Source organism: Lentinula edodes (genome assembly GCF_021015755.1).
Source record: "Lentinula edodes strain Le(Bin) 0899 ss11 chromosome Unknown C8R40scaffold_7, whole genome shotgun sequence".
Taxonomy (NCBI): Eukaryota; Fungi; Basidiomycota; class Agaricomycetes; order Agaricales; family Omphalotaceae; genus Lentinula; species Lentinula edodes.
Genome location: NW_025764313.1, coordinates 357,187 through 375,586, shown reverse-complemented (window position 1 = coordinate 375,586; position 18,400 = coordinate 357,187). Strand labels below are relative to the sequence as shown.

At 47.1% G+C, this 18,400-nt stretch overlaps 8 protein-coding genes and 1 non-coding gene across 9 annotated transcripts; 3 read left to right on the top strand and 6 right to left on the bottom strand.

The window, feature by feature from the left end:
* Positions 1–89: 89 nt before the first annotated feature.
* Positions 90–794, bottom strand: C8R40DRAFT_1067262 (uncharacterized protein; the record flags this gene model as incomplete). The annotated part of the gene is made up of 1 exon (XM_046225884.1): positions 90–794. One exon carries the CDS (start codon positions 792–794, stop codon positions 90–92), a length of 705 nt encoding a protein of 234 aa, XP_046089324.1.
* Positions 795–2,655: 1,861 nt separating this feature from the next.
* C8R40DRAFT_1167625 (uncharacterized protein) lies at positions 2,656–3,118 on the top strand (the record flags this gene model as incomplete). The annotated part of the gene is made up of 2 exons (XM_046231052.1): positions 2,656–2,942; positions 3,010–3,118. 2 exons carry the CDS (start codon positions 2,656–2,658, stop codon positions 3,116–3,118), a joined length of 396 nt encoding a protein of 131 aa, XP_046089323.1.
* Positions 3,119–3,402: 284 nt separating this feature from the next.
* C8R40DRAFT_t65 lies at positions 3,403–3,494 on the bottom strand. The gene has a single exon. It is a non-coding gene; the product is annotated as a tRNA-Leu (tRNA).
* Positions 3,495–3,825: 331 nt separating this feature from the next.
* On the top strand, positions 3,826–4,642 carry C8R40DRAFT_1038850 (cytochrome oxidase complex assembly protein 1-domain-containing protein; the record flags this gene model as incomplete). Its single annotated transcript, XM_046223782.1, has 5 exons — positions 3,826–4,014; positions 4,071–4,289; positions 4,343–4,397; positions 4,450–4,509; positions 4,578–4,642. 5 exons carry the CDS (start codon positions 3,826–3,828, stop codon positions 4,640–4,642), a joined length of 588 nt encoding a protein of 195 aa, XP_046089322.1.
* Positions 4,643–5,120: 478 nt separating this feature from the next.
* On the bottom strand, positions 5,121–5,867 carry C8R40DRAFT_1067259 (uncharacterized protein; the record flags this gene model as incomplete). The annotated part of the gene is made up of 1 exon (XM_046225883.1): positions 5,121–5,867. One exon carries the CDS (start codon positions 5,865–5,867, stop codon positions 5,121–5,123), a length of 747 nt encoding a protein of 248 aa, XP_046089321.1.
* Positions 5,868–6,460: 593 nt separating this feature from the next.
* Positions 6,461–7,647, bottom strand: C8R40DRAFT_1159229 (major facilitator superfamily domain-containing protein; the record flags this gene model as incomplete). The annotated part of the gene is made up of 7 exons (XM_046229853.1): positions 6,461–6,734; positions 6,771–6,804; positions 6,857–6,983; positions 7,039–7,122; positions 7,176–7,342; positions 7,399–7,414; positions 7,483–7,647. The coding sequence occupies 7 exons, from the start codon at positions 7,645–7,647 to the stop codon at positions 6,461–6,463; spliced, it is 867 nt and encodes a 288-aa protein (XP_046089320.1).
* A 42-nt stretch (positions 7,648–7,689) lies between these two features.
* C8R40DRAFT_1028255 (uncharacterized protein) lies at positions 7,690–8,299 on the bottom strand (the record flags this gene model as incomplete). The annotated part of the gene is made up of 3 exons (XM_046223111.1): positions 7,690–7,803; positions 8,003–8,130; positions 8,188–8,299. Coding segments are annotated over 3 exons (354 nt in total), but the record flags the coding sequence as incomplete, so codon positions are not given.
* A 1,683-nt stretch (positions 8,300–9,982) lies between these two features.
* Positions 9,983–12,648, top strand: C8R40DRAFT_1091894 (MFS general substrate transporter). Its single transcript, XM_046227523.1, has 11 exons — positions 9,983–10,123; positions 10,185–10,306; positions 10,371–10,400; positions 10,463–10,546; positions 10,606–11,416; positions 11,471–11,607; positions 11,663–11,746; positions 11,806–11,876; positions 11,933–11,968; positions 12,027–12,171; positions 12,225–12,648. Exons 2-11 carry the CDS (start codon positions 10,192–10,194, stop codon positions 12,362–12,364), a joined length of 1,653 nt encoding a protein of 550 aa, XP_046089318.1. The 5' UTR covers positions 9,983–10,123; positions 10,185–10,191; the 3' UTR covers positions 12,365–12,648.
* Positions 12,649–12,806: 158 nt separating this feature from the next.
* C8R40DRAFT_1067256 (uncharacterized protein) lies at positions 12,807–16,688 on the bottom strand (the record flags this gene model as incomplete). Its single annotated transcript, XM_046225882.1, has 1 exon — positions 12,807–16,688. One exon carries the CDS (start codon positions 16,686–16,688, stop codon positions 12,807–12,809), a length of 3,882 nt encoding a protein of 1,293 aa, XP_046089317.1.
* Positions 16,689–18,400: the final 1,712 nt, after the last annotated feature.

The following is an 18,400-nucleotide window of genomic DNA, read 5'->3' as shown; positions in this document are numbered from 1 at the left end:
GCAAAATTTAGTATGTATATTGCATGCCTAGTGTACAAGAAACTTTCTTTGATATCTCTTTTAGTTGTCCGTACGCGCTTTTGACTACATCACCATCCCAGATCTTTACCCTTCCCTTTCCTTTTCCCGTCGAATTTACTGCCCGAGAGTGGGACTGGGAATGGAATATCCATATGATCGTCCGTGGTTGTCTCGTAATTCCACTGCTCGTCCGGACGCACTAGCCCGATGTCCAGTTCGTCCAATTCTCCGGGCTGATTAGAGAGAAGACTGCTAAATCCTTTCAACTGCGGACTATTTGTATCTTCATCATTCCAGGTTGTACCTTGTACCCAACTCGCAGTCGTAGGTGGCGTCGCATATTTGGTGGTGGTGCTCCCACTACTGCTCGTGGCTGCTTCGAAGCGGTGACTATGGTTTCTATGCCTATCGCTTCCTCCTTTACTGGTCCCATCTTTGAGCTTATGCTTCAAATTATGGGCACTGCGGCTATCGGACCTGGTTTCGATTGGCAGAGATTCGCTGAAGCCATAATCTCTCGCCGCGCCACTGTTATCTGGTGTCAACTTCGAGGTCATGTATATGTGCTCAAGGTATTGCTGCATTTCAATATTGTCGTCATCGGCCTCGAGGTCTGCCATTGGATCATGACAGGGGTAGTCATCGAGATCAGGAGGAAGGTCAATGGTGCGCTTGAAGCTAGATGGCGCCGCAGGGACTTTCAGCTCTCCGGGCGGAGTGTCGGTGCGAGTTATGGGCGCGGATGAATGTCTAGATTTGTGCGAGGAGGCCATGATAATTATGAAATGAACTCGAGCCGCAATTTATGTGGCGCAAGTCTGGGGCAGAAAGAGGTACATCCTTTTTTTCTACTGTGAATTTATATCTGTCTTCCGGTGCTTCTTCGCCACGTTCAATCTTTTATGGTGATTTGCGTGTACAGCCCTAGGCGACAAAGATGTATCTTCGAAACAAGTATTGTTCTGTTCTTGTTTCGCCATTGGACCATATGTTAAAATAAGTTTCAATCTAGATTGCAAATTACAAGGATTATTCTTGAATTGGTTAGAATGCCTTGCACCTCACGCGTGGTTGATAAGATGAGGAAGCATCAGAAAAAGGAAGCATTGGTCTCTGGAAAACTGGACCCACACCAGACCTACGTTGAGTCTACATGTCTAGATCTACATGATACTTTTTGGTGACAAAACGATGCAGGTTGTTAATGAGTTTCTTGTTGGAAGTTGCTTGTTACCAACATCATTTTATTGCCGTGAGTGAAAAAAAAACGACACTTGGTAGGTCAAAATTTGAACGCACTCTGAGTCAGAAGCCACTGCGGTGTACCGTTGTATGTATTTCAAAAGAAGAGTGGTATGTATAAGCAAGCGCGGTACCGTACGTCAAACAGATAGGCGCCGACGCTGCAGTCGGGCGCTTGTGAGTTGACTGACACCTCTCATGCTCTTCACTCAATGTAAATTCTGGCCTGCGAGACTTAGACTACTTGTCTTCGTCTAGCGCCACAGATTTCTCTCAAATATAAACACGAAAGCATTTTTGCAAAACCCAAAACGGCACAACTCTCTCATCCACATAATCGATGGCAGGCCGACTTGTACGTCGTTGCTATCAGCTCCATGAACAAGCGCGAAATCTACATCATTGAGCAGAACTTGACGGGCATTGTCTATAGGGCGTAGCTGTCTGTGGACAAACGAAAATGATAGTAGTCAGTCTGCTAACCTTACCGTGTCAACTGTATGACTCTGGTATAGACAGGGGGCAGAAGCCTTTTCCCAAATCATGCGCATACTTCCATAAGATCAAGTGTGTCTCGATAATTCGATGATAACCCAAAGTAAAATTAGCTCGGCACGCTCTCCTGCTACTGTTCCACTATTCCGTCAGAAGGAATATGTACCTCATGGTTGGCGCGCGCTAGGAACAAACAAAGCTTTCCATCTCTTCTAAGGCTAAAGAAAGACTTCACGAGAGTTCAGGCCGTTGCTATATACAGTGTACTCTCTATTTCACGTTTGTGGCAATATCCAGTTGATCGAATGTTACAGCGGATGTCACAATAGGCGATGTCTTTAACGCTCTTTAACGCTCTCAGTATACCAAGACACAGTGAATGCCGCACACACTCCCTCATGCAACGGCCTTAGCAAACCGTCCAAATTTACTCGTGTTTTCCTGATGTTGAATTCGAGCAGCCGTCATTGGACACAAGCTATTGACCAATAGCTATTGTTGAGTGATCCGATGCCTTGCGAATGCATTGTGCCTAACTTCCTTGTATCAGGCTTTTTGCATCTCTTCTCGAACGAGGGGGAACGATACATCTGTCAAGAGCCAGCGTGTTCGCTGTCTACCCGGCGCCGAAAAAAACTGTACTATCCAAGTATTGATAAATTGAAAGCCGCTACGTTACTGGCCTTCGAGATCACTGATTTGAAAGATGGATGGTCTATAGTTTCACAAACAACTCATGAACCAGCGGGACACCAGGCAGTTGGAAATTGATCTCCGGAACCTGCATATCCTTTGGGAATCGTGCTCCCTCCCGTATAAAAGTTCGAGGGGTCAACAGTCTATTTCCCCAGCTAAAGGTAGTCAACTCAATTTGGCCCTTCACGAATCACCCGCAATATGTACAAATTCGTCGCACTCTTTGCTCTCCTCAACGCCACCTTGGTCTCGTCCGTTGCTCTTACCCCGAGAGCGCCAGCTGCTACCGTCGCACACAAGGGCCTCTTCAGCGACGTGGCGAACGCGATCTTAGTCTTCACCACATGCAACGAAGTCAACCTGCAAAACTGTCTGACTTGGACGTCTACCACTTTACCTGTCGGTTGCACTAGCCTCATCGCCAATGGGCAGGGCGACCTTGTAGAAAGTGTAGCAACTCCAAGTGGTATCGAATGTACCCTTTTCACGTGAGTACTATCTGGTTTACCTGTATTCGTCACTACCCTAGTTCGCCTATTGAACCCGTTCTTGTAGTGGAGAGGCTTGCACTGGCACGTCGCAGCTGATCAACGGTACTATCGACGATTTGAGCGTTGTCGGCTTTTCCAAGATTGCGAACTCGTTTACCTGCCAATCTAGCTAGATCAACTGCACGGAGGTTTCACTTCCCTTTCGTGTAATAGTTCATGGTACGCTCCTTCAATGGTAAATTCGCCTGGTCGATGTGATGGTCATTAATTATACCTAGGTTGCCAAATACTTCATTAGGTAGAACGGATTGTACTTACATGAGCGCCGTCGTTTTGAACATGTACGATACGAAATTCATTGAAAATAAATGCAACCTTGTTTTACTTTTGCATGGAACCTTTCTAAGCTTGAAGTTTGTACAGTCTGAAGTCGTTGGCAAAAAAAACAAACACATAATGATGAGAGTGGGATTTGAACCCACGCCACGAATGACTAGAGATTTGCAAACAGCCTAAATCTAGCGCCTTAGACCACTCGGCCATCTCACCATAAATAACGGATTGAGAGTTGGCATGATCTTGTCTCGCTATTGATATTGAAGCCTCATTTTTGGGTAAGGACAGGGCAAGGATCTGGCCGTAGACGAGACTCTTAAACATGTACCGGTGGACCTCCGTCGACTCTGGAGTCTGAACAATATCCTTTTTCATTTACGCACGTGAAATTGACTCTGTTCTAATTCCGGCCGAATCCGTTCCGCAATTTCCTCGGTTCTCCTTACACTTGTCACTTAAGAGTTCCTGGAAATCTCATTGCGCAACAATGAACATCTACTCTACAGCACACAAATCTCTAATGACGCGTCGCTCTCCTTTTATGATGACTATTCTACCCCGACAACATCTACAGTGTACTATCGACCGAAGATGTCTTTCAACAACTAGTCGACCTGGTCCCGCTGCAGCAGAGCCTCCAAATGTTACCATATATTCTGGAACTTCTCGTCCACGACCGTATCATTTGAAACACCCGCCTCCTGCGCTGAAAAGAGATTTACCTCGATTACAGGTACGTTAGAAAGACCTTTTGAGAGTAGTAATGGACGTATCGTTTGCTTCTTTTAGAAAACTTGGCCTGCAATCCTTGCTTTTGCCGTCATCGGGGTGGCTGGATGGACTGCTTTCCTCACATTTGTGACAAACCAGGAAAAGATCTCAAGCTCGGTTGTTCAACAGATCATGCGGGAGCTACGAGAGGATGAGGAATTGCGGGCGGTTCTCGGAGACGCTATACGAATGCAAGGTGAATGGTGGCTGAATGGCGATCCGAGAATCATTGGTTCGGTCTGTGTTATAGTAACGCTATCAGCGAGGCGAGCTCATTCAGGTTTGTTCAGATTAGCACCATGCAAGGAAATATCGATGTTAGCTTTAGAGTCAAAGGGTCCAAAGGTGCGCATACAGTCAATCATCTGGGTAATAACGGCTAACTATTTCTCTATAGGTGCTGGCACGGTCTATTTCACCAGTATCCGCCGTGAAAAGGGCGTTCCGTTCGAAATCCGTGCGTGTTCAACCTGATTTACCCGCTTCTTCTGTCAACGCGTTTGCTGATAATGTCCCACCTGCTAGTTCGCTTTAAAGTCATCGCAGATGACGGTCCAATTATCTCCAAGGTCAAGGACGTCACTCATTGATCGAAAAAAACTATTCCACCGATTCTGTACATGTATCCGTTAATCCTACATACAACCCTCGGACAAAAACAACTAATGAAATATACGTCCCTATGTCTATGATTGTGGCATAATTTCATTATGCATATGCGACTTGGGAGCAGACTTTGCACAGTCGAATGGCAGATGCAGCTCTCGCACTGGGAATAAAATCCGGACGACTGTTTCGAGCATCTTCCTTCTCACTGAAGTACCCACTTGCCGACGGTCTGGCAACAAAGACCAAACTTCTTAACATTCTTCTTTAGAATTCGATTTCACGCGTAAATCTATCTGTATGGGGTCGAATGAAGAGGCGTTCCAAAACCTTTGTGCACATCAAAGCTCCAGGGGTAAGGCATACTCCTAATAATAGGTTCATAAGCTAACAAGTATTTTATCGTGACAGGTTGTGTCGGTTGTTGCAGTAATTGGTCGCTATTGAATTGCCCCACCCAATCTAGCTTCCTCCTACATCTACTGGGCCATGCCCAAATATACCCGAGTGCGTGGTTTCTATCCCCCGCTCCCGTATCTTACGTTTCATGAATTCGTCGAAGTTGACCATGAACGTGCGAAACTGCCCCCAATTCTCTGGATCATCGAATGAAAAAGGCACTGTTTCGTCGAACTCCTTCATCCATCCTCGCTCCTGCGCAGTGAGCTCATACGAAGAATTAGAAGGGATGCCTCCGAACTCTTCCAGGTCTGGTAGATCTGTCGGCTGGTGCTGCTGCCGATGCCGAGGTCGAACCGGTTGGAAGGTATCATACTCCGACAGCTCTTCAAGCACGACTGCGAACGACGGCTCTCGTCTCGGTTTGTACACTCGATTAGCTTTGGGCGCGTTCAACAGAGCCGGATCGTTCACTGCGTTCCCCACCAACTCCAGTGGCGTTTCGTAACGCCGCAATGGTTTCGGTCCTGAGTTACATACTCGTGGGGCGGTTGCAACTTTAGCCTTGGTGTCTGCGATGGCCTGAAGCAGTTTCTGAGACATGGCGCGTTCCAGTCTGCGATGAGTCTGACGATCTTTAAATGTGAGGGTTGACGGAAGGGAGGTTGATGCCGGTGTAATCACATTACGCTTGAGTCGTAGCGGAGAACGCAAGGCGGAGGCGGGATAAGGAGCGACACCCGTCGGGTTTTCAGTCTCGACTTGGGCTTGTGCTGCTTTCTTCCGTGTTTGAGATCGTGTAAGTGGCATGGTGACTCGGTGACTGAGCGATGATATAAGTTGGGAAAATTTGGCGGCGATCACAGTGCTGTTCAGGTCCTTTTATCGAGTTTCTTTGATTGAGCGCTCAGTGATATTCCCGTTGTGGCGAAGAGTTGTTGGGCCACCGGTGGCCCGCAGCTACTTCCTATTGTCTCATAAAGAGTGTTTTGGCTTTGGAAAATGAATTGACTGTCGCCTGGTGACGCATTTGTGATCAACAAGCCTTTCGGTTGGCAGCACTCCTTTGTTCTCAGACATAAGTCCCTTTCACTAAAAATCCTTTTTTGGACATGTCAATTGAGGTCAACAATGCATTTTCGCATACTTTGGAATGCAGAAAGTTCTGCCTTGCAGCACTCTGGCCAGGTCGGAGCCGTAAATATCATTCCACCAAAGGAATTTAGTGAGGTTTACTAACGCAAAATCTGATTACTTTGAACTTCCAACTTAAATCATACCTCTTGGGCCGACGATTGTGAGCGCTCAACAAGTCTTGTTCGAGAAATACTATCTCAGTTATCCCATCTGCATATGTACGTGTTATCTTAGTGAGAAGTGCGATATGATCCATTCCCAGTGGTTCATCCCGCTATCTTTATGTCCTCCTCGGCCACATTTTGCCGGTTTTCTTCAAGTTGTCCTTCTTCCTTCTTTAAAGCAGAATCGAAATCTACTCTTCGCATCATCGCACAAAGCACAAGCTGCATTATCGCCACTCCCACAAGAGTATAACATCCCTTTTTCCATGCAGACACATACGCATTAATAAGAACATTGCGCACAGGATTCTCTGGTGCCAGCGAAGATATGCTTGAGATTACGTCGGAGGGGTTAAGTGAAATAGTGGAGTTGGCACTGCCGTGTTGGATGAAGGAGGAAGCTATCGCGGACCTTCGTACGGTTTGTTGATAGGCGTTGTTGATAACTGGACACAGAAAATGAGTCGACACAGTCGGATAGAAAATGACAGTAGTTACCGGTACCAACAACAGCAACGCCCAGCGTCCCACCTAGCGTCGGAGCAGCCCCTACTAGGGCCGTCACTGTAGATAACTCATCTGCGGGTAAGCCGACTTGCGCAATAACCATCGTTATTTGTGTTGCCTAACAAAAATTGAAATTAGGTGCGACATGAAAATACTGATGAGAGGTATCATACAGATCCAAAGCCCAGCCCCGATATCAATGAATACCCTACGATCCTCCCGATGGTGCTCTTTTCGTTTAACGTGGACATCAAACCCTGTACAGTGTATGATCAGAGCGCGCCTGGCCAAGCACAACACTTCGACTCGCCATTCCAATTGGAATGATAGCAATTCCACAGGTGCACATTGTCCTCACATATCCATATTTGGACGCAGTCGCATTTACTGCTGAACTGGATATTGCCGCCATAGCGAGGAAGGGAATGATAAGCGCAGAAGAAATGACTGTTGAAAGGCCAATAACTTGTAGGAAAACTGCGTAGCGATGAATAAGAGATAGTTTACTGACTTGTTAAAGCAATATGACGTACTAGGAATGTAGAAAATCTAGGGAGAGAAAGAATCAGAACTGTTTTTTTTTTTTTCAGGTGTTCAAGACGGCAGGTCTCGCTCACCATTGCAAAATTATGGAAGAAAAGAAGAGTTCTGGTTATCATCATGATCGGAACGTTTCTCCAACCCCATCTCACGAATAGTCTTCCAGGTGCGATCGGCATTTTGGCATATCGGCCTTCCACGACACAAAACGCGATACCAGAAACGCCTAAAGCACACAGCATACCTACTATGAGAGAAGAACCCCAGGGCACCGTTTGTCCTCCGGAGTTGAGTGCGACCACAAGGAAGGAAAGGCACGAGACGAGAGTAATCATCCCGAGCAGGTCAACTTTGAAAAACACATCGCGTAGGGAACGAATGTGCATCGTAGAAGAGACCTTTGGGGAAGGAAAGCGTAACCAGCGCAAAACAAGGAAAGTGACTAGAAGGATGTTGTGGCGGCGGTTACTCAATAGCCATAACGATTGTACAAAATCGACACTCACTGACTGGACTGAATGGTGCATTGATGAGAAATCTGAATTGGAGAGTCAAGTTAGGATATGTAGTTCGACCAAATTTCGAAGAGATGAGCACTTGCATCCATCGCCAATTCCCGGAGTTTGCCAGAGCACCACCAAGGATCGGTCCTACCGCGTCCGATATGATGAAGACGGCATTGATGAGGTTCATGTATGTCGCACGCTGGCGTTCATGGGTAAGTTCTTCACGAAAGGGGAAGCTTCAAACGACCTGCTCGCACTAGACACAGTTCCACTCACGCGAAACCAAAATGCAAACCACAGACATTAGTCCTGCACCCCCGATACCACTGATCAGCCTCCCAACGACGATCTGGGTGAGAGTTTTGCTCGTCCCAGCTATGATATTACCCAGGGCGAAGATCCACAGCTCGATGAGGAGTAAACGTTTACTTCCAACCACATCCTGCGTCAAGAATTTCGCATCAGTTGATACTATTTTTTCAACGTTGAGCACAAACAAACCGCGATTCTTCCTATGATTGGCTGAACGACGGTGGTAGTGAGAAAGTACGAAGTAGATATCCAGGTCAAGGAAGATTTGATGTTCAATGCTGCACCAATGCTCGCAACTGAAGTAGCGACAATGGTTTCCTCTCACGAAATAGGTAAGTACTAGCGTTAGAATCTCAAACAATGAAAGTAAATTTCTACCTATTGCGAATAAGAACATCGCGAGGCCCAAGCTAAATATATTGTCGCAGTCAGAGCTCATTCTAATGTACTCAGTGCGAACTCGAGAAAATGGAGGAATACCTCAACAGAATAAGCCCAACCTGCAAAGACGACATATCGTCAAATTTTGGAAATGTTGGTTGGATCTCATTGTGTTGCACTTCTACTATTTCTTTGTCCAGAGAAGCTGGTTGTTCAGCGACGAGAATATCACCCATGGCTGTACGAGTCAGAATCAGGTTTGGCGTTCAACTTCGCATTCAATGTCGGGTCGTTTTTATGGGAGCAAGCATGGGTGTATGACTAAGAGCCTCACCCGGTTGAATCCGCGAGGAATTCTCCAAGCGTACATGGTTTGTATTCTGATTTTCCAGGCGATATGCTGGGGACAGGAAGTATTGCAAGGTATGGTTTAGCTGAGGAGGAGTAAACTATTTCGAAGACTCGCGATCGGGACCGATCGGAAATTGTCGGAATTGGCAGCTTACGTGTTTTTGCCGCACACCAGCGCACACCTCCTAGTTCTCTTGATTAAAATACGAAGTACTTACAGTATACATATGCACCGGGATTTCAAAAATTTCACGTTTAATCTCTCAGTGCGCGCTTCACGTTCGTAGTAAGGTCTTCAAAAGACATGAACGCCTTCCTGCTCCCTTTCAAAACCGATCATGTTCACAGCGGTGTGCATGTGCATCTTCGTTCGCCACTCAGTATATATCAACAACCCTTTGAGGCTCCTCATACAGATCCAATAGAGGTAAGTCTGCATTTGGTAACCTACGAAAGTACCCTGCCAGCCAAAGCTGGGCTGATTCCCACCGGGACCTACTGCAATGAGCTGGTCGCTTGTAATTGAAGAGGGGTGAATAGTGACTCGGTCGCCTTGAGTCATGCTCAGGACTTGATGAACATGTAATCTCATCTAATATCGAAATGGATTCCCGCAATATACTACACCATTCTGACGAGAATCAATACACGGCGTCCGAGTCGAAATCACTCGAGGTAATTGAAATTTGGTGCCCGTCCACATCATTTGATGATAGTACATATTTGTCGGACACTGCATATATGCAGTACCAGAATGTACCCAGTCGTACCTAGTTGAGGTCAGTCTACGAACGTGCGCGCCATGAGAGGGTTTAGCGGGCAGCTCCATGTGCTGGTAAATCTAGAGGCGGTGGTAGCGGTGAGGGTTTCATGTGCTAGTACTTCACTCTACTTCACTCTGAAGGCCTGGAAGTTCATTAGTCCATGGAAAAAGACCCACAAGTCTAGGGGCTTTATGTGGTTATAACTTGAAGGAAGCGGAAGACGGAGGGCGTGAGAATTTGACGGAATCTTATCTGGAATTCCAAAATTTTACGGCATATGTACGGCCCATTTGCTTAAATTGCCAGTTGACGACAATTCTATCGCTTCACTCCACCGCCTACTTGATTCTCCGTTCCACTTTCATTAGGCCTCAGACGGTCAGCACGAACGTGCTATAAACCAGGTGAAAATAAAACCTGAGCTTCCTGCGTCAACAATCTCACACTAACTTTTTTACCCCCTAGATCCGGTATGTCTTCAGCTCAAGAAAACGAGCGAGAAGTTTCTGGGAGCGTTCCCCTCGAGGAAATCGAGCGATCAGGAAAGCCTGCGTTTGTTCTTTCTCTCACCGAGGTCAAATTACTGGGTGAGTGCAAGCTTCATGTTCATTGTGCAGGATCAGAGTGCTAATTCGGACTCTGGCCTTATAGGAATCGCAGGGGTTGGATTTTTTCTCGATGGTATCTTGCCTATTTTCCTACGTCCCTTCCCGTACTAGTCAGTTTAATTCTTCCCACTCCAGCTTATGACCTCTTTATCATCAATCCTGTCCTGACAATGCTCCAATATCGTCTATATGGCGGGAACGCACTTCCTGTTGGACTCCGTGAGTTTCATCCTCGCTCATCTTGCTCGTGCTTCGACTCATTTCGATATGGGTTCAAGATGGATTTGTCAATGCCTCTGCGAATATAGGAAGCGTTATTGGTCAATTCACATTCGGATACCTCGCAGACGCCTTGGGTCGTTCAGCAATCTACGGCAAAGAACTTATGCTCATCATTTTTGCGACTATCATGTGCCTTACTACCCCAACGGGCTCACTATCTCCCAACAGCTCGCTCATATATCTGGGTATTTTTCGTATCATTCTTGGAATTGGCGTCGGTGGGGATTATCCGATGTCCGCCTCTGTCACTTCCGACCGTTCGAATCTGTACAAGCGCGGAACAATGCTAGCGTATATCTTCGCTAATCAAGGATGGGGCAGCTTTATAGGCTCCTTGAACACTGTTATTGTTCTTGCCTGCTACAAACATGTCATGAATGACGAGGGCGAGACGAGTAAGGCTGACGGTGTTTGGAGGATAGTCGTTGCCCTCAGTCTTATTCCGGCCTTTGCAACACTTTATCAGCGACTCACGATGCCGGAAAGTACGCGATACACTGAAGCAAGACGTATGGCGGAAAATCAAGAAGCGGATCTCGAAAAAGAGGTTCGGGCGCTCAAGAATGTCGGACACAACACGGAGGGCATAGCTGCTTCTTCATCACTTTCTGGATCCGATATTGAGAAGGAGGACCGGACTCAGGAATCAACTGTGCCTCCATCCCAAAATGGTCCCGCGAACCCAGAGGCCATCGCAACAAAGAAGGACAAGGCCCAGATTGGAGAATTCATTGCATATTTTTCCGAATGGCGTCATGCCAAACATCTCATCGGAACCTGTGTTTGTTGGTTTTTACTTGATATCGCGTACGTTCACCCGTAATCAATCTATCAATTATGAACTAACACTATGTCTTCTAGCTTCTACGGCATCAATCTCAATCAGAATGTTGTCCTTACTCAGATTGGGTTTGCTGGAAAGACGGGGTCCGATTGGGAAAAGTTATTCAAGGTCTCCACTGGGAATTTGATCGTAACAGCGCTCGGATTTGTTCCAGGTCAGTGCTGGGTTACCTCGACGTCGTATCAACATCGCTGATGGGTTTACTCAAGGATACTACGCCACTGTCCTCACCATTGAAAAACTCGGGAGGAAATGGATCCAGATCCAGGGTTTCTTGCTCGCTGCACTGTTCCGTAAGATTTTGTTTCAACCTATGTTGTAACTGGGAATCGGCTTACCCTGCTTTGCTCAGTTGGTATCCTTGCTGGAAAGTTCAACACCTTGAGCCACGCCGCCTTCATCGTGAACTTTGCGCTCCTTCAGGTAAATACTTTCTAATCCTACTTTCCATATAGAGACTCACCCTTCCTTGTGATTAGTTTTTCTTTAATTTTGGAGCCAATGCTACAACCTACGTGAGTTTCATCCTTGAAGCTTCCCATCGTTCTTACACGAGATAATTATTTGCGTTAGTGCTATCCTGCTGAGGTTTTTCCTACGAGGTTCCGTGCGTTTGCCCATGGCGTCAGTGCTGCATCTGGCAAAGCAGGCGCTATCATTTCCGCGCTCGCATTCAACGCTCTTAGTCAAGATATCGGTACCCCCGCTGTCCTTTGGAGTATGTCATATTTCCAACCTACTCTCACATTTAACTGATGTTCATACATTTAGTTTTCTTCGGATGCTGCATAGCAGGCGCATTCTTTACACTTCTGCTTCCTGAAGTGAAAGGACGAGATCCTGACTTGGTTCTTGCTCAAGAAATTCGTGAGGCAAGAGCAAATCAGCAGGTGTTAAAAGGTGTCACGTAGTGATCCCCACTTAATTAAGGTTTGTCGTTATAAATACATGTAACTGTAGTTCTGGATGATGGCACCTCCTCACCAGTGTCAATACATACAGTACGTCTCAAAAAGTGTAAAGTAGTACGGACTACATATTACCGTAACGTTCATAGTCGTACCAGGTCGTACTCATGTTGTACATTTTACCACTAGAATACCAGTGTGCACACAGGTATTTGTATGAAGTCGTGAGAATTTGAGATGTCTAGATTTGCCGTGCATTGACGATTTTCCGGTCCTTTCGAACGCTGTCTACGATGGTCGACAATATCAAAGATTGGACGACCAACACAACGAATGACCGAGTGAATTAAGTAACACTAGAAGGCGAAGCAAATAATCAGAGGTCCATGAATAGCGAGGACACTACGAACAGCGATTACAACTCTACATATATGTACAACAACCATCATATCTTGGAGGGGGGAATGGTCTTTTTGCCCTTGACTGCAGCACTCGTCTGATCCAGCCCTCTTTCCACCCATAAGTCATATGAAATGTGTTCTGAAGGCTGTAGATGTCGTTGATGGGCAACAGATGTTCCACTCCGTTTCATATCACCTTCAATACCACCACCCACATTATCACTACCACCGGACGCTCTAGGCAACGAAAGCCCCCTCTTGAGAGATCGTTTCTTTTCCAACTTGGCCGGACGACGCCCAGATGTGTGACCTTGACCTCCAGGCTCACGCCCCCTGCCGATACTATCTTTATCTGAATCTCTTTCTAGCGGACCCCTTGACTTTCGCGCAGGACGGCTGTGTTCTAGTGCCGTCTTCCATCCTGTCCCAAACCCAAAATCATCTGCATGCTCAGGCTTCGATCCAGGACCACGTAGGATTGGTGTGTGGCGCCCAGAAGAGCTTCCACCTCCATTGCCATGATCTTGACTGGAAAGACTTTTCTTGCTAGCATTGGGATTGAAAGACGCTGAATCGGAGTCAGGCGTAGGTATGCGATCGACGAATCTTTTGGAAGCAAAGCCTGGGTTCGGTGCTGCGAGATTGAATTCCTCGAAGCCACTTGAACGAAGGGGTGCGAATCCATTGAAGTTCCCGGCAATGTGATTGTCTTTCTCCGAAGGCATTACGGCTGAAAGGAGACTCTCTTCTGAAGCGTACCTGCGTAAACCACCTCCTTGTCCACTGACCAAAGCCGCCTTATTGATTGCCACACTATTTGTGCCCGTAGGACTGACGGGACTCAACCCAGGACTCGGGCTCCGCATGCGCCATTTGCCTCTCACGTAGACTTTATCCTCTGCCAGTACCGCCAAAGCCCCGACCTGATAAACACCTTTGGTAGGATGATATCTTGTCGGCGAAGGATTTTTCGAAAAAGACATTTCGAGCTCGTCACCAAGCATTTGGGCGGGATCAAAATAGTTTTGTTTACGAGTGGGTTGACGACCACGGGTATCAACATCGGACCGAGGGAGAGCAGGAGGAGACGAGGATGGCGGACTGAGTGGTCGGCGTGAGTCTAAAGAGTTCAAAATCTGGGTAGCAGTACTGGCAAGAGGGCTTGCGTTATTTTCCACATAGACAAAGCCTTCAAGGACAGCGGGACTAAGGCTTCTCGATTGTGCCTGAGAGCTACCGGGAGAAGGAATACTTGCAAATTCGATGGGACTCTGTACACCGTTTGACTCAGGGCTATCGTAATCATCTTCGAGGAGACTGTCCCTCCTCCTTCGGGCGTACCGCATTGGGGACGGGCTTCGTTCCTTCGCTATCGAAATTCTGGACGAAGAGAATCCTCCATGGGTAACACCTCCTTGAGCAATGTTGGAGCTTGACTGTACTACTCCACCTCCGTTAACCAATTGTCCTGATGCACTAACGCCAAAGCCAAACTCTCTATCTAGCGCGTCAACTAAGCCCGGATTATTTGGGTCATCGTACCCGTCATCAACGTAAACTCGCTCGTCATCCTCGTATCCTGGTTCGGCGTACCCCCAACCCATGTCTACAGGTCTATCGGTTGCCTCTGTACGTGCTGAATATGTTGTGGGAGACACATATACTGCTTCAACATCTTTGAACAATCTGTTGCCTTCATCGTCTGAATCATCATTATCGAAAGGGTGAATGTGCATTGGAGCCTGGTCCTGTGCATTGCTCTGAAGAATGGGCTGCTGTTGCTTATAGTTGTAGTCTTTCGGCGGTAATGTGGGAGGGAGTAAAGGTATGGTTGGGGAAGTTCCAGGAGAAGCGATCTTACGTATGTTGAGCGGAAGCGGAGGTTCAACATACATTGGTAGAGGAGGAGTCGGGGCCCAAGCTACCGCACGCGGACTAGTGCTCCTACTGTCGAAACCTATATTGCCCATGAGGCGGGGAGAGTTTACGCGAGGATTACTGTATCCTCCGGGAATGAGGGCACTTGGGTGGCTTGTAAGGTTGATTGATGCGGGTGATGGAACTGGGGTCGGCATAGATAGAGGAGGAGGCACGACAGGCGATGCAGAGAACGATGACGCGGGAGAATCAGCCTGAAAAGTGTCATTGGCATTGAATGAAGAAAAATCACCGCTCTTCCTCACCTCCATGCCTCTCCCGCTCGATTGAGCATACTTTGATAACTTCCCACCCGCATCCTTCTCCAGACTTGAAATACTCGAAATCGAGAGCGTTCTCAGCACTTGTTTTCCTTTTCCTTTCCACTTCGATACTCCGCGTTCGTTACCGCTGGACCTCGTAGAGGAATGCGATGAAGCGATAGAAGCTCGCGAGGGTTGATTGGTCAGGGTTCCGGATAAAGAAGGGGGGAGACCAACTTCATGGGTGTTGAAAATCTTCGCCTCATTAGGCGGACGCAGGGGTGGAGAGATCAAGTCTGTGACATTATCGTCATTCGGCGATATGAATTGTTGAGGGAATGAGGTTGTATCTTGGATATTATTCTGCATCTTCTGCTTCCCTCTCCACTTTTCACTCCTTAGTTCATACGGGATTTCGTCCTCTTCTCTCACTCTAATGCCTACTGTAGGCGAATTCGGCGCCGTCTCACCTCGCATTGGCTGTTTGCCTCTTCGTTTTTCCATCCTATACGCTAGTTCGGCAGCTATGCGATCATTGGTATTGGTTTTGAGATCCAAGTCGCCAGAAGATGATCTCTCGTGTCCGAAACCATGCTGCAATGGTTTGGAGCCATGACTGAGCGTAGCAGACGGTGTCAATGAGCGGGTAGGAATGTGAAGAGGGTGTAAAGGAGGAGGAATAGGAGGACTTAATGGTGCCTTTGATGGTGCCACTGATAGCATAGTTGAACCTATTGTTGATGAGGGAGGCGGTACCGGTAGTGGTCGTCTTGTCCCGCTTACACCGACATTGGCACCAGAAAGGGTTCTGCTGGTAAATTCTGAGGCAGACTCTTGTGTGGCGGGTGTAGATACAGTCGACGCTGATGTCGACGACGCGGAGGAATAATGGTCTTCTGCAAAAATGGCTGTAGGTGCAGTAGACACTGAAGAGTTTGTCCCAGACGTCGCAGACATCATGGCTTGCGGCCCTATCAGTGGCGAAGCACGATAAGGCCTTTTTGTCGTTATATTTTGGGCGGATCCACTAGAAGAGGGAGTAGAGTTTGGGGAAGAAGAGTTTGGGGTGGGAGCTACTGCAGCAGCCGAAAAATTCAAATTTGCGGTTGTTATACGTATGAGCGATGAGGAGGCCGTGCGGGTGTCCACTTGTCCAGAGTGAAAGACCGTCGCCGGGGCCGGTTCCGACCCAGTGTTAGTCAACATGTGTCCAGTGATAAGCGAGTTTCCACTCCCAGGTGCTGATGAACCTGGATGTATTGTACGCGAAAAGTCAGAAACAGTTTCTCCTCGTCTACGATTGTGAATGTCACTGTTGGCCGCAACGACAGAACGAGGATACAGAGTCTGCGCAGTCTGCGCCTTGGCTTGTAGCATCTGGATGGTAGATTTCATGGCCTTCTCCTGCGCATCGTTTAGTTGATTGTCTAGAGGTTCAGTAGGATTTGCAATGTGCAGCCGTAGGGTAGGCCGTGCAGACGCCGACTGTCCTCTTCTTCTTCCTCTTGTCAATTCCTCCTTCAGTTCTGACGGTGGAGGACTTCGCTGATGAAATGGGTAATCATTTGACACTACGGCTGCCGTCTGTCTTTCATTAGTCTCAGATAGATTGGGGTGAACAAGGCTAGCAAGCTCTGCAGGAGACTTGTACGATGTTGGAGAAGGTGTCGTGGAATTCGAACCCAGGAACTCTGAATTACTTTTCTCCAATGAAGGTGAATACAAGCCTGACACTGAAAGGGCCATTGACTATATTCTGATGCCATTAAGATAGACACAGATTTTACAAGTCAATGCGAAAGGAAGAGTGAGTAAAGCTTCAAAACGCACCAAAACTTCTTGAAGACAATGGCCGTCAACAAGAAAGCCAATAATTATACCCAAGGGCCAAGGTGCAATAACCGCCGTCGTTTGCGTTGCCAAATCTGGCGATTAGGTAAAATACAGTTCGACTCGTGTCGCCGTGTCGTTTCTCTTGCTGCTTACCACTATCATACGGCACCACCTATTTAAATGCTTCTAAAGCCTACAAAAAAGCTCAAGGATAATAAATATCCTGTCTACCCGGATCATTTGCAACCACAGTTGGCATTTTATTATGCATTTATGACCGTATGCGTTACTCTGAAACGCGATTTTTAGCAATGTCATTTCAACTCCAGAAATGCCTTGACAATATCTAGGCTGACAAGATCATCGACTCAGTAATTGAGGGTCATCTTACTTATGGAACGAAGGTCTGTCCGAGGCTTGTCCTTGCCATCTTTCACCACACTTAACTCAGGCATCGTTTGATGCTGTCTAATTCAAGAAGCTGCTTATCAGCGACAGCATCTAAAAGCAGACGAAGCTTGAGGCGATGCACTCACTCTATGATGATTTGCATGAAACCCACGCCCACCACGTCTACCACACCACACCCACACGGGCCGGGGCCACAGGGCTTTCCTTAAGACGGCTCTAATTGGGTTCTGTTTAGTGCCTGCGACTCTGCCAGTGAGCATCCTCATGCACCTTCATGCACTCTATGTACTTACCACTGTGTACCATAGGGTACATACCAACAGCATCAATCAACTGTGTGTAGATTATTCTCCGCTGTCGGGTCACTGTTGATTTACTACGCGGTGTACAATAATGTTTTTTTCTCATCGTTCGCCGAATAAACGTTAGTCTTCGGAAGTTTCTCCCTGCGGTTTGCGGTCACGGTTTCGGATAACAAATACTTCGCCCTCAAATCCCCACCCACTATTTTTTGTAAGCATGTGCATACATCCTGGAATCTCATCACAAAATTCTAAATCCGGCATTCATTCGCGGGACCTTCAAGGATTGATATGACAGATCCTCGCTTTTCGGTTTCGCGGTATAGTATCCTCATGATATTTAGAGTGTGAGCATACACCCAAATCATGTACCTTACCCCATAAATACTGAATTTGACTTATAGCGGGGCAGAAAATCAGGATCATCGAGGCGTATGATGCTGGAGCTCGCGCTGAAACCTTGAACCACTACATATGTCTCACGTGCTCTTTCCGGTGTGTTTGTCAGAGCCCACCGGCGACCAAAAAAGGGCAAATTCGTGTTTGCCTATCGACTCGCATAGATGAGGCCTTTGAATTGGCCGAGCCAGCTATAGGGGCCGTTCCTCCCTCCGTATAATTGTGACTAGCGAAATAGTACTCAAAACCTCTGCCACACGGAAGAGGTGCGCATTACTCAATACTACTACTTCAACCGCCAGTCAGTGTTCTGACAGCGTTGAACTTCATACTCAGCGGTGAGTTGCCCAGTCAATTTTTATTCATCATGTATGCTCCAGAGCCAGTGTTTTTGTCTAGGGACCGTGTAATAATACACTTCCTTCTTTCCAGCCTCTCTCTTAGCCTATTACAAGACAACTCGAATAAAAGAGGGCAAACAGGGGTGAGCCTCTGAGTTATCTTGCCGTCAGA